Genomic DNA, 14105 nt, shown 5'->3' with positions numbered 1-14105 from the left:
TTTCGTTTTTGGTGAGGGCAATAGACGGCATGCTGATGCAAACGTCACCCAGCCGCTGTATCTTTCAGAGATTGCCCTTGTGACCCTGAATTTGAAAACTGCGTCGTTATCTCCAAACACCGAGAACAGCTTACACGTGAAGTCATAGAGGCTGGCAAGATACAGCGGCTGGCATCAGCATGCCGTCTATTGCCCTCACCCAAAACGAAATCAAGTATCTGGCTGTGATGCAATACGGGTTCATGCGTGACATAATGCACAAGTTGCTCTTCATTACTTTTGCTCGTGTATGTAGTTCTGGCGATTTCGCAAATAAAGATCAGTTGAAGTCAGCCGCCTGGGTGTCGTGTTCTTTCTTCAGTCCTCGTCTTTTGCGCTGTGCACACATGTCGATTCAGAACAACGTTTGCTTGCAGCTGCGCAGTAAACAGTACAGCGCAATGTCGGTAGCGTACAGTGGGCCACGAAAATTTACGAGGCACTGCAGGCTCTGTAAACAAAAAAGAAAAAAAGCTGAATTTTCGCGGCATACAGCGTCGAATTAAGAGCTTCATTGGGTAGTACATAGCCTGTTCTATAGCGTATACGCAGTGATTTATCAAATTAGAAGCGCCATGCCCCGGCACAACAGAAATTCGCATTTTGCGGGAAGCCCGCGTTGTAACCACCTGCCGCGGTATATAGTCCAGCGGCGTTGCGCTTCTGAGCTCGAGGTCGCGAGTTCGGTGCCAGCCGCATTTCGATGGGCGCGAAATTCAAAAAAGCGCTCGTGCGCTTATAGATTGGGGCGCACGTTAAATAAATAAGAAAAAGCACCAGGCTATAAATATTATTCCGCAGAATCAAATCTCAGTTTTGCAACGTAAAACTACAGAATTTCAATTTAACCACTGCCTCGACCGGGCAGAAATTCACGCTTGCAGCACGAAGGAAGGAAGGAAGGAAAAAGTGGAGAAGGAAAGTCAGGGATGTTAACCAGTTTAGCTTAACCGGTTTGCTACCCTACACATGGGAGCGGGAAATTGCAGCACGAAATTCGCGTTCGGTAAACCTCTGTGGTCGACTGCTATAGCACACGGAAAGCGAAAGATCTGCAATTCCAGGCTGCGTCTGCAGACTCGGCAAATATTCAGCTGTATTTCTCAAATCCTGCGTCCCGTAAACCTGCGACGCCTACTGCACATACGCGATGAAACACTGGCCACGTATACGATGACAGGGCTGAGTCAAAGCGTAGTTTCGCACCACGCTCTCGTCGCTCGATCCGCGACGAGCATGATGGTGGCACGGAAGCCTCTAGTCAATCGTCACCTGCAGCTCACGGACGGATACACGCGCAAAAAACAAAACAGAAACAAAAAACAAAAAAGAAACACCGCACGAAACAATCGCATGTCGGGGGTGATTCCGGCACCGTCGCTGCCGTCTCATCCGCGGCGAAACCGCGGGCCGCGAACGATGCCGATACCCCGAGCCAACGTTCGGCAGAGCTGCTAGTCACGTGACCGAGTCGCTTGTCGCGGCCTCGCTCGCCCAGAAGCGCATGTTGTCCCGGCGTAGCGGCGGCAGCGGCAACAGCGGTGACAGTAGCAGCCAGCGAGTGGGCGGCTGCTGCACCAAAGTGCGCCACGGAAATAAGGAAGACAAGCCCGAGCGGTCCGTGCTTCGCCGGTGACCCGGAGCGGCGGAGGAAAAGAAAAAACACACGACACTGCCTGAGGTACGGTACTATACGCTATTGAATTTGTGGATCGCGTGTTGCAGCGGATCTCGATTAATTCGTTGGAATGCGGGGGAATTGAACAGCCGTTTGGGAGATGTTGACCCACGTAGTGCCCGAGAAGAATATCTCAAAAGCTGCACCCCGCCACCGTCAGTGTTGTCAACCCCATGCAGGAAGGATCCGGGTTGGCTCCGAAGCGTTGACTTTAATAAATCCACCTTATTTTTGGTTCAAGTCGCTCCTAAATCATTTGTGCCGCGCTGGGCTTGCTTTGTCGAAATTCTCAAGCGTGGAAAACTAAGCGCGTAGCCTATAACTGTGGTTGTCTTTATAGGCTGGAGGGCGAGCTTTCAATTCCTGATGGTTCAGTAAACCAATTACTATAAGAATTAAGATTTCACCAAAGCAGCGAATTTCATTATTTCGGTACACATGTACTCTACAAGGCAACAAATCATGGTGCACAATTAACTTATATGAAACTGCGTTCGGGCATTACAGGGTTAATTAATTTGTTGCAATTTGGCAGCTGTTCTCTGGTTGCCCTGTAACGTCTTGGGCCCGAGGCTGACGACGGAAGAATCAACGAGTAGCTTCGTGAAAGTAGAAGCGCGCTACCATCTAGTGGGCCGAATTTAACGGAGCGGTTTGGCATGTCGATGTGCTCAACTGCATTGGCTTGGCGGCCGAAATAAAAAAAAGTTTCGTGCATTTGAATTTCGGCGCTCGTTAAATAACCTCACATGGTCGAAGTTAATCCGGATCCTTGTAGGTCCATGCGTTTGGTGCGAGCTACAGCAAACATCACAATTTTTATTTTGACCGTGGCGATGGGCGTGCCTTTGCGACTTGCTTGAGTACATGGACAGGCCATATGCTGCAAAAGACCTGTGCAGGTGATTTGGGACAGCGAACAGGTACTGCGAGTTTGCTTGCAAGATTCAGAGCTCGACCTCGGTGTCATACTGCCGTCGCAGATTATAGGGAAATGAGGAGGATTAGATAACGGCAGGTCGTGCTACGAGGTAATGGTACTTGTCTGCCGGAAATAACAATGCAGGAACCAGGTTTCCTTCTATTCTATTTTTTTTCTTCGTTTGTTTCTCGTTATTGTGCTCCAAGGCCGCCGTTATCGCCAACGTCTCTCAATAGGCGCGGCTGATAAGATTACGAGAAAATGGGGGGGGGGGTATTTATAGTATAATGTGTGCGTTGAAACGACGTCAGAACAAGTCGTCTAGCTGCTAAATAGAGGAACTAGGACTTGTTGCTTTGTGAGAGTGCAAGTGCGCTGTCTTGCACGTGAGCTTTCCGATTCATATCGACACGTGTACTTGTTTCCTTATCGGGTGACCGCGTTTGAACAACTGTGTTATGGCTCAGCAAGGGACGAGCCTGCGTGTATCGGAAGTTCCTCAAATGTTATTGATGTTTCTATCCGCTGTCTGGTTGTCACCGAACTTTGTGCAATCTGCGTGTGTGCGCGGCGCGAGTTGTGTAGTACTTTCTGGAAGACACGCGGGCACCAGCGATTACTCTGGAACCTTCGATGACTTATATATGTATAAAAGCCGATGCATGTCGATGCCCTTGACCCGCTGATCAGATTTTCGACGATCGCCGACTGTGTTCGCCGCTATCGTTGTCCTTTGAGTGTAGCCCGTTTTCAAGGGCACAGGTTCGGCCAATAAAACGCAAATTTCGTCAATCACAGTTTTGATGCTTTCTTCGCCGTCACTATACTACGTGACAATATACATGCCGATCTGGAGGTTTAGTAGAAGAGAACGATGCTTAGCTGGCTTTGGGTATCTGGCTCTTGCAGAACGCCGTTCTTCGCAATGACGAGGAAAAAAAACAACACATGAAGAGGGAAAGACGTGTACACAGCCTTGTCAAAGGAAATTTTCGGCTGAGTATCGAAGTACTGAGTATTTATCGAAGCACTCAATTGGCCGATTGGCACGCGGTTCCTCAGACTCGACCACCTGGAAGATAAATTGCTTCCGGTATAAGGTGACTGTGTAGTTTGTAGTTTATTAAGCGATGGGCAAGTGCCAGAATAGGCCACCCAATGGCCTGCCAATCCATGCAGTCATCCAAAATGAACACTGACGACTACGGATTACACGAAAAAAAGGTGAAAAGGGTATTGCGAATTAAAATATCGCGGACAGGCCGGCTGCGCCTTGAATTTAAAGCATGCAACGCTAGACTGCGCTGTGTGCGCTTCTAGCACAGCGTAAAGGAATGTCCACAAACGTTCGCACGACCCGCACGAGAAACGCGTTGGGTGTAAGCCATGCAAAGCCGGCCATCGAGACTGATTTCGAAAACCAATATCAACTCTGCACGATCCGCGGGGTGATATTCGTATACATTGTAAAAAGTTCCGCCATATTGTCGAATTTGGTAATGGCGGCATTTTGAGCCAATCGGAGCGGCAGCATAGCAGCCCTCTGGGCCAATCAGAGCTGACCAAATTGCAAGCTCGCATAACGCGTCACAGAATACGGACCCAGAAAAGCACTGCACCGGAGGCCTGAGACGTTGCAGGTGCAATTGTTACAGCGACGCTGCGCCAGGAAAAAGCCGGCGTATCGCATAACTTGTCCGAGAGCGCCGTGGCGTGACACCTAACGTCGTGAGTGAGTGAAAACGAACGCTTACCAACGCTACGGCGGCGAAACGCGCCCAGCTGCAAGACCTCTCGTCTTGGGGGGATTATCCGGGGCATTACGGCTGCGCAATCGCACTGTAAAGGCGCGACTCCGAAGCGCTAAGTCATCGCCTCCCTTTAGCCTTACCGAGTTGTCTCGCTATATGGTATCCTCTTCAGACCTGAATAAAAACACCCGAACGAACAAATCAATAGCCTGCCCGTAATGAACTGTTCCGTGAAGGGTGCCCTACAGTGTTAAAAATGTCTGCACCCTTTGGGGCGTATCATGTCCCACAACAATGATCATCTGTCTCGCCCGCATTTCCTTTCTTTAACACTGCGAGCTCGGCACCTTCGGCACTTCCAAGTCACGGACATCATGCGCGTTACCAACGTGACATAGCATTCTCGACAGGAAAGTAGCGAGCGCAGCGTTTTCAGGAACGGAAACGCAAGCAAGGGAGATGACGGGGCGTATCATGTCTCACAACAATAATCGACATCTGCCTTGCCCGCATTTCCTTTCGAGTGCTCCTATCTAAATACATGTTAAAGGAGAATTCGTTTTTCTCGGCAACCACTGCACCAAACTTGACGAGGTTTGTTGTTGTTGGTTTCGAATTGTCAATTTTTTTACTAAAAATTGGCAAAAGTCAAAAAGTTTCAGAAAACGAGACTACGCAGTTTACAACGCTGCAACTCAGCAATGATGAGCACGAGGTCGTAGGATCGAATCCTGGCCGCGGCGGCCGCATTTCGATGGGGGCTAAATGAGAAAACACCCGTGTACTTAGATTTAGGTGCACGTTAAAGAACCCCAGGTGATCGAAATTTCCAGAGTCCTCCACTACGGCGTGCCTCATAATCAGAGTGATTTTGGCACGTAAAACCCCATAATTTAATTTTAATTTTAACTCGGCAATGAAAAGTGATAATACAATTCTGTGAATTGCCTCTCATAGTACATCTAAAGCGGACAAAATTGATATGTTAAACATGAATCTCAAAAACTATTTAGTAATATGGAAATACAGTTTTTGCAGAACTCTTGAACACAACGTAACAAATTCACGTAAAATATAAATTTACATATATAATTTGACCGCTTTGAATGATCTAATGGATTCCGTTTACAGAACCGCGATATCTGTTCTTGATGCAGAACTATTAATTTGTAAACTTCGTGCTTCTATTTTTTCCGAACTTTCGAATTTTTGGAAATTTCTTCAATTATATTCAGGCCATAAATCGAAATTCCACTTCCAACAGTCCCTAGAATTTAGCTTTATCTTACAAATGCAGCCAATTTCATTAAAATCTGTGCAGCGGTTATCTCAGAAAAGCGTTTTTGCGTTTTACATGTATTTGAATAGGCCGCGTCGGAGTTAGGCCTGAGCTAAAGCTTCCGCTTAACGATGCGATCTTGGCACTTGCAAGTCACGAACACCATGCGCGTTGTCAACGTGGCATAGCATTCTCGACAGGAAAGTAGCGAGCGCAGCGTCGTCAAGAACGGAAACGCAAGCACATGACGGGGCGTATATTGTCTCACAACAATAATCGACGTCTGTCTTGCCCGATTTCCTTTCTTTAACGTTGCGAGCTCGGCACTTACAAGTCAACTTACAAGTCACGAACAGCATGCGCGTTATCAACGTGACGTAGCGTTCCCGACAGGAAAGTAGCGATCGCAGCGTTTTCAGGAGCGGAAACGCAAGCAAGGCCATTTGACGGGACGTATCTTGTCTCGCAACGATAATCGTCGTCTGTCTGGCGCTCATTTCCTTTCTTTAACGCTACGATTTAACGTCAATGTGGCACAGCATTCTCGACAGGAAAGTAGCGAGCGCGGCGTCTTCAAGAACGGAAACGCAAGCAAGGCAGATGACGGAGCGTATCATCATAGAGAAACATGCACGTACCTACGTAAAGAGTGAACACTCGAAGCGTTTCGCGGCCGAGCCAGTAAGGGTCTGACCACCCGCCAGGCGGCGTAGCGATTTGCACTTCTACTTTACTTCAAAGGTAGATAGCTTATCATACGTCTACGAGGTTACGTCCACGCATCCCGTTTCCATAGACGTTGATGCTGCGCCGGTCATGCGCCGCTGGTTACGCCCGCCCCGCCGCGCTTTTCCACGCGTCGCCTCGCTCGTGCGGCGTTTCCTTTTCTTTGAAGATATAAGTTTGCGCTTTCTTGTGTTAAAAACATGGTTAGGAAGACTTTTGTTACGCTGGGTGAGTGTAGTTTGCACGTGTAGCATAGAATCTGAGTCGCGGCACCCGTTAACCGTGCAGCCGCACGTTTGTTTTTGCACCTGTCTTTTCCGGAAGAGCATGTGCATCAATCACTTCGAACGCGTAACTTTCTATAAGTCCCTCGCAAGACCTTGCGTTTAAAGTACAGAAGTTGTGCTTCTGTGCTCACCTGTACCATCACACAAGCGTTTCATTTGGCGCGGCTCAAGCAGCGTAATGCGCATTTGGGATCGTGTTGTGAAGGATGTTTACCTCACTGCAAATTCACGCTACGTGCGCCTGGCCCGGTTCGCAATATCATTATTACTTTACGCTTTGCTTGTCGTGGTTGAAACATTCTTCTAGTTTGTGGCTGTATCAAGTGTGTGATCCATCTTTTCCTGTCCAATTTTCTATGTAAACAAAAAAAATCAACTTTTTTCTATGAAACCACTGCTTCCTATTGTGTGCTACTGAGCAAAGCGACTCAGAAATGGCAAAAATAATTGCAAGAGAGCTCTGACCGCACTGCTTTAACAGCGGAGCTGTTTAAGCTTGAGTTACAGCCGTGCCCGGCGATCACTCAAAACGGCGCAGCTATGCGAATGGAAGTGGAGAGGAGGAAAGGCTAGGCGAGCCAGAGATGCAACAGCTGCAGTTATGTCCGGAATGGGCACGGCTTCGGGCCGACGGGTGAAATGATCAATCATTGTTCGAATGTACCAGCAGTCGTGAGAGAAGGAAGCGGCCCAACCAAATCAAGATGGACGGGGTCAAATCGGCAGCCAGGTGGCAAGAAAAATTGCGTAGCTGAATTCGTGTGGCGGTTCACTTCGGCGGTCTGGCACGCGAGGCACGAACGTGCCCACTGACGAACATCGGTGCTAATGCTTGGCCAAATGTAGCGCTGTGTAACGATGCGCTGTGTGGCTCGGATGCTGCGATGGCAGATGTCGTGAAGGGACTGGAATAGCGCACGACGGAAGGCAGCGGGAACGAAGGGGCGAGGTGCAGCCGCTGATACGTCACACCAGAGTGAGCCAGGCACAAACGGGTGAGGAACCAGTTGTCGAAGGAGGAAACGGGGATGGTCATGCAGCGCTTGCAGCTCAGGGTCGTCCATCTGCGCCCGAGCTAGACGTTCCCAGTCCACAGTTGATGTCGAAGTGCCGAGGTAGGTGATGCGGGAGAGTGCATCAGCTGCCTCCTCGTCGGTGCCCTTGATGTGCCGGATATTGGTAGTGAATTGCGATATATAGGTCATGAAGTTAACCAAGTTCACGTGCGACGTAGTACTTCGAAGAGTTTGTACGGAACACAATACACCAGAGACTTATGATCCGTTAGAACATAAAATGGCTGGCCCTCCGGGAAGTGCCGGAAGTGCTGGATGTTGGAGTAGATAACGAGCAGCTCGCGGCCAAAAATGCTGTAGCGAGTCTCGACATGTTGGAGCTTCCGAGAGAAGAAGCCCTGTGGACGCCACTCAGAGTCGAGCGCCGATGGCCACGCCGAAAGCATTCACCATGATGCCAGTAGGCACGTTAGTTCTCGAGTGGATGAGAAGCACCGAATCGTCGACGGCTTGTTTAGCAGCCCTGAAAGCAGCTTGAGCTTCGGGAGACCAGGATATTGCGGGTGAGGAGCTCTTGGTCCTGCGAATAAACTCAGTCAATGGGTGCATAAGTTCAGCGCAGTGCGGGATAAAGCGTCGAGAGAAATTCACTAGGCCCAGGAACTGGGCGAATTCCCAGCGCCGAGGTGCGGTGACCCAGGAGCTCGAGCTCCGAAGACTCAAAGACTCAATTCTGGGGGTTGACAACCAATCTAAATTGTTGAAGGGTCTTAGAAGGGACTACTTTTGCCATGCCGACCGAGGGCGCCGACTATTAGCGTGCGCGCGTGGCAGCGTCGGTGGACGCTACAGTACTACACGGATAACGTGCGTAAGGAGATATTTATAGTGAATACATACGATATATGGTACTCGCGACGCTTCTAAGAAGGTGTCCATGCCTGCATGCATAACCCGCTGAAGTAGTAGGTGAATGGATGGATGTTATGAGCGTCCCCTTTGGTGGGTCGCGCCTCCAGTCTCTTGCTATTATACTGCCTAATGTTCTAACTCGGCTAAAGAAAGAAAAAAAAACAAGAAAAGAAAAAAGCACGATGAATTCCCGTAACCAATTTTTCTGGCTCCCTATTGTGAACTTTGTTTTTGTACGTCACCGTTTTTCGTCGTTTCCCTACTTCCACCGATCTTCCAATCGCCTCTTACTAATATATATTGCGGACATGCTTACTTTCCCCCTACTCTCGCTGAACCCAAGGGCTTCAAGGAGTCCAGTGGTGCCTAAATCGACCGCTGGGCAGATATCTTCACATTAAAAGATGTTCCATCGTTTCCCTAGCTTCACCACAGCAAACAGATGTTCCTAGGAGTTGGCTTCTCCGCAATATGCGTCTTTCTCAGGAAAAGTGACATTTACAGGTTTAGTCCGTTTTACGGCGTACCAGTGCGTACCCATAAATTTTTAAATTTATTCAGTAATTATTTATTATATCCAGTGGTTGTTCTAAATTTCACGAGTTTCTGTCAAGCTGGACTGCCCAGCTTAACGCACAAGCTACATTTTGGAAGCTTAAGCGTGCTGTTTTGTCTGCAATTGTGTCTATATACGTCAACTAATATATTATTATTATTATTATTATTATTATTATTATTATTATTATTATTATTATTATTATTATTATTATTATTATTATTAACCGAGTGCGCCAGCACCAAGACCCTCGAGGTTGTTTCTGGGCACTTTAATAAACAGCATTGATTGATTGATTGATTGATTGACACGCACTGCGGTGTAGTACGCGCACCGCAACTCGGCGGGAACGTGTGCGCGAGCAGTAACGCTCGTGCCACCAGCGGAGGTCAGAACGCTGGCTGCATGGTTCCGGCAGCGCTGATTCAGCGCAGCGCAGCGCAGCGCAGCGTGGCATGGCGGGCCCGTCCACTTGGCTTCGTCGATTTTGCAGCCAAACGCGCTGCGCTTCGCAGGAGGCCCTCTAGCCTTGCACGCGCGAGCCGATACCGTGAACAGCATGACGGTGACGGCGCCAATGGTGCGAACGGACCTCGACAATCCGTGTAATTGCTATCGCAGTAATGAACACAAACACACAAACAATGACGAGCATTGAACCTTTAAAAAATGGTATTCTGGGCTTCTACGTGCCAGAACCAGGATCTGATAAGGGACTCCGGATAAAATTTGCCCACCTGTGGGTCTATATAACGTCTTTAACATGGGCCTAAATCTAAGTACGCGAGCGTGTCGGCATTCCGCCCACATCGGAATGCACCCAGCGTGGACGGGAATCGAACCCACCACCTCGGGGTTCAGCAGCGCAATGCCACAGCCACCGAGTCACCTTGGCGGGTGAGCATTTAGCGTCGACACGCTTGAATCAGTGAGCAATGTGCGCGTAGTGGGCGAGACAAGAAACTCGGTGCAATATGTGCACGCAGAGCGTTTCCCGACCGATATGTTTTCTGACCAGGAAGCGTGGGCATGCTCCGACGAAACAGGGTCCACCCCGCGGTCCTGATCGCGCTGCCGTTCCTGGCCACCTTGCTGCTGATGACGTCGCCTCCCTGGGGCCTGCTGACGGGCCGCGGTAGCGGCCAGGTGCCCGCGGAGTACCTCAGGCACCGCTACTGGAACTACGACCCCGACGTCCAGGAGCCCAGGGATCCGCGCCAGAGCTGCTCGCTGCCTGCCCTGCACCCGTTCCATCCCGCCGTGTGGCCGTACCTGAACCCTGTCACGCCCATCGTCTGCAAGGTGTGTGTGGCTATAGTCACAAGTCTGATAGGCTTAAACGTAGCAGCGATGCTATGGAAGAGGGTTCTAGAAGACGAATTTTCCTCCTGTTCTGCGTCTGCAATACATAAAGGGGTGTTTTCAAGGTTGCAAACAAACTGATTGATTGATTGATTGATTGATTGATTGATTGATTGATTGATTGATTGATTGATTGATTGATTGATTGATTGATTGATTGATTTTAACCTCCCAAATCAGCCCAGTGAGTTATGAATGACACCGTTATGGAGGGGGGGGGGGTGGCGTTGTATCAATTTCGACCGCCTGCTTCATTAATGTGTACATAAAGCGTGTTGCACGAGCGCTCCTGCACTTGCCACTAGCGAAATGCGTCCGCCACGCGACAGGGAGTTGAACCCGCGACATTCTGCTCAGCAGCAGAACCGCTGAGCGATCGTGGCGTGAGTGCCAGCATGATCTCATTTTTTTTATCTCTTTCTCACTTTTTCTGCAAGGTTCGGCAACCCTGGCTGACGTTTATCGACTCGTACGGCAACCTGCGGTTCAATGCGTCATCGAGCTACTCACTCTCAAGCCTCCGGTGCAGCTACAAGTCCGTCCAGCGCGTCACTGACAACAAGATAACGTACAGCGACGCAGTGCCTTTCACCAGAGACAAAGTGCCTCTCAATGACGACGTCATCACCGTCAGTTGTAGCAACGCGCTGAAGTGGCCCATCTACAGCAACATCCACGCTGTGGCGGTGCGGCGTAGCTCTCCCGTTCGTCCCAGCGTGACAGCTCCGAACAAACGAACACGAGGACCAAGAAGCAACGCCAGCTTCAGAGGTTCCAGGCATGCGAGTAGAAAACCGCGGATAAAACCGAGGCAGTCACCAAACGTGCTAATCTTCGGCTTGGACTCAGTCTCGAGACTGTCCATGATGCGGTTCCTGCCCAAGACGTACGATTACCTCGTCACCCAGCTCAACGCCGTCGTCTTCCGAGGGATGAACAAGGTTGGGGACAACACGTTTCCAAACTTGCTGGCGCTGCTGACAGGCCGGCGAGTTGAGGACGTCGTGAAACCTGGACAGAGGGACAAGGTCTACGACGACGTCCACATCGTGTGGAAGGAATTTCGGGAAGCCGGTTACGAGACGCTCTTTGCCGAGGACTTCCCGGCCTTCGCCTTGTTCAACTACCTCGCCCGCGGATTCACGAAACCGCCCACGGACTATTACCTGCGTCCTTTCTGGCTCGCCGTCTACGAGTCCTTCCTGCTAATGTCTAGCTCGGCGCTGTGCTTGGGAAACGGGCCGAAGCACATGCTGCAACTCGAATACGTCAAACGCTACTTCGACGGCCGCAACGCTAGCAATTCCGATAGGCCTTTCTTCGCCTTCTCCTACCTGGTCGAGATCAGTCACGACTTCTCGCAGCAAGTCGGAGCCGCCGACGACGACTTCGTCGAGTTTCTCGACTACCTTCGCTCCAACGGCCACCTGGACAACACATTCCTCTTTTTCCTCTCGGACCACGGACATCGCTTCGATTCGATCCGATCAACCTTCGTGGGTCGAATCGAAGAGCGGCTGCCATTCTTCGCCCTCGGGCTTCCCGCAAGAATGGATTGGCTAGATTCGCAAGCGCGTGGTGTCGCATCGAAGTCGACGCTGACGCGCCTAAACGTCTCCCAGATCGCGTCCAACCTGGAGACCAACGCGGGTCGCTTGACGACGCCGTTCGACACGTACGCCACACTTCGGGACATCGCGTCATTCGCGAGCGGTGGATCTGCGATCGTCAGCCAAGACGACTCGCACTACGGCATCAGCCTATTCGGTGAGGTTACGCGAGACAGAACTTGCGAGCGAGCGGGCATACCTTCCGAGTACTGCTCCTGCGGGTCGGAGGTTCCCGTCGAACTGGACAGCTCTCTCGTCAGGAAGGCGGCCACGGCGCTCGTGGAAAAAGTCAACGACCTCTTGAACTCCGACGAACTGGACGAACCGTTCGCGAGGAGGCGACGATGCGCCAGGCTTAGCCTGCGTCGTGTCCACGACGCCCAGGAACTGTTCATCGTGGACAACGTCAAGGAGACCGCTGGCGGCGCGCGGCGCCTCAGGGTCACCGTCGAGGTTCTTCCCAGCGCCGCCATGTTGGAAGGCCTGATGGTCGTCAACGGGGAGGAACAATTCGACGTCTTAGGGGACATCAGTCGCATCAACAAGTACGGCAATCAGTCCCACTGCATCCGTCACGCGGTCTTGCGGAAGTACTGCTACTGCCTGGCGGAAGCGCCGATGAATAATGAAACTTCGAGGGACTACGAGGAGCAGACATTTCCTACGATCACCTAGAAATAAGTTCTCGTCGAAATAAGTTCTCGTCGAAAACGGATTTGCACGAAGTGAGCGACCGAGGCAGAACATGACGTTTTGTTTGCGCCCTGGTACGAGGCCGTACCGGGGTGTCCTCGGAAGTGTGCGGATGCAGCTGGAAAACTGCGACTCGCAAGAAGACACAAATCAGCCATGTACATACTTCTATGAAGGCTGTCGCAAGGTGGCGAGACGCCACGTTTATTGCCACATTCTAAGGCGAGTACCATGCATTTCTTTGAATCGAGAAAACAACATTCTTTTTTTTTTTTTTTAGAAAGTGAATCTCTTACGCAGTTTGCGACCGACATATGTGCGATGCTTTGTTAATACCTAAGTATGTATAACGTCCCGTTATAGCAGAGGCAGACTTTGCAGAGAATTTCGTATAAGATGATGACAAAGCCCAACGCCGAAGGCTGCCGTAATCAAGCTGTTTTGTAACTGTTGCGAAACATAGGTGGACTATGACACGGTCAATTGAATCAATGTGGCAGTTAGCTTTACACCGTTCGAACATCTCATCGCCGACGATGCCACGCGCGCTTCGAACAGAACGTACCTTAAAGGGTGTTGCGGTCTTGTACCTCTAGTGCCAGTTCTGGAGCAATAAGGTGCCGAGGCATAGCCTTTTAAGGCAGGAGCTCTGGTCTCATGTTTTCGGGTAATGCGTCCGCGAAGTCGGAAGCCGTTGGGAGACGCTTCAATTGGTTATGTGGTGTCACATGTGCTGGAAACTATACGTGGCAGTAGATTGTACTATAAAATAGTCTAGTACTCTTGAGAAACGGGTCCGACGACTGCAGAGGGGACATACCGAGCAATGACTTCGCATCATTCACAATATATATGTACATATTTTTTCTCAACAGCATCAAAGAAAAAGAGGCGCCAAGTTTTGTTGTGAAAGCTGGCCGTTACTCCTGCCATATTTATGTAACTTAAAATAAGGTGACATCATTTCTTTCTTTTTTACGTTGGCGTTTCGTGCGCAACATAGTTGCGAAATTATAGTTACGAAATAAATTTTTGCAAACAGCACTGTGTATTTATCTCTTTTTCTTCTTAATTTTCTTTGGGGAGTATCTTGTGTTGGGACGGAAATATCACAACGATCATAAAATTATTGCTCTTTGGAGAAAGTGCAGAACTCAAGGCTTTACATATGTATGGTAGGCGACAGCGCCTTCCAGCACTGTAACACCGGTGACATTCCCCTGGCCTCGATTGGCTCCGCGCATGGTGGAGGACCGTTCTTGTTTTTTTTCTTC

At 50.0% G+C, this 14105-nt stretch overlaps 1 protein-coding gene across 3 annotated transcripts; it reads left to right on the top strand.

The window, feature by feature from the left end:
- The first annotated feature begins 704 nt into the window (after positions 1-704).
- LOC126525623 (uncharacterized) lies at positions 705-13875 on the top strand. 3 transcript variants are annotated; one of them, XM_055067764.2, is made up of 3 exons: positions 705-1720; positions 10189-10468; positions 10966-13875. In XM_055067764.2, the coding sequence occupies exons 2-3, from the start codon at positions 10196-10198 to the stop codon at positions 12811-12813; spliced, it is 2121 nt and encodes a 706-aa protein (XP_054923739.1). In that variant the 5' UTR covers positions 705-1720; positions 10189-10195; the 3' UTR covers positions 12814-13875. The 3 variants fall into 3 exon arrangements, with proteins under 3 accessions (XP_054923739.1, XP_050029509.1, XP_054923740.1); XM_050173552.3 differs by having other exon boundaries at positions 10185-10468; XM_055067765.2 differs by having other exon boundaries at positions 706-1720; positions 10213-10468.
- The last annotated feature ends 230 nt before the right edge of the window (positions 13876-14105 follow it).

The sequence above is a fragment of the Dermacentor andersoni genome, chromosome 8 (assembly GCF_023375885.2).
Source record: "Dermacentor andersoni chromosome 8, qqDerAnde1_hic_scaffold, whole genome shotgun sequence".
Classification (NCBI taxonomy): Eukaryota; Metazoa; Arthropoda; class Arachnida; order Ixodida; family Ixodidae; genus Dermacentor; species Dermacentor andersoni.
This window is presented reverse-complemented; position numbering and strand designations above follow the sequence as displayed.

What these genes read in the sequence shown, in the direction of transcription:
- LOC126525623 (XM_055067764.2), top strand. Translation starts at nt 10,196, where the DNA reads ATGCTCCGACGAAACAGGGTCCACCCCGCGGTCCTGATCGCGCTGCCG. An exon ending in TCACGCCCATCGTCTGCAAG is followed by an intron (nt 10,469 to 10,965) that starts GTGTGTGTGGCT and finishes TTTTTCTGCAAG; the next exon opens with GTTCGGCAACCCTGGCTGAC.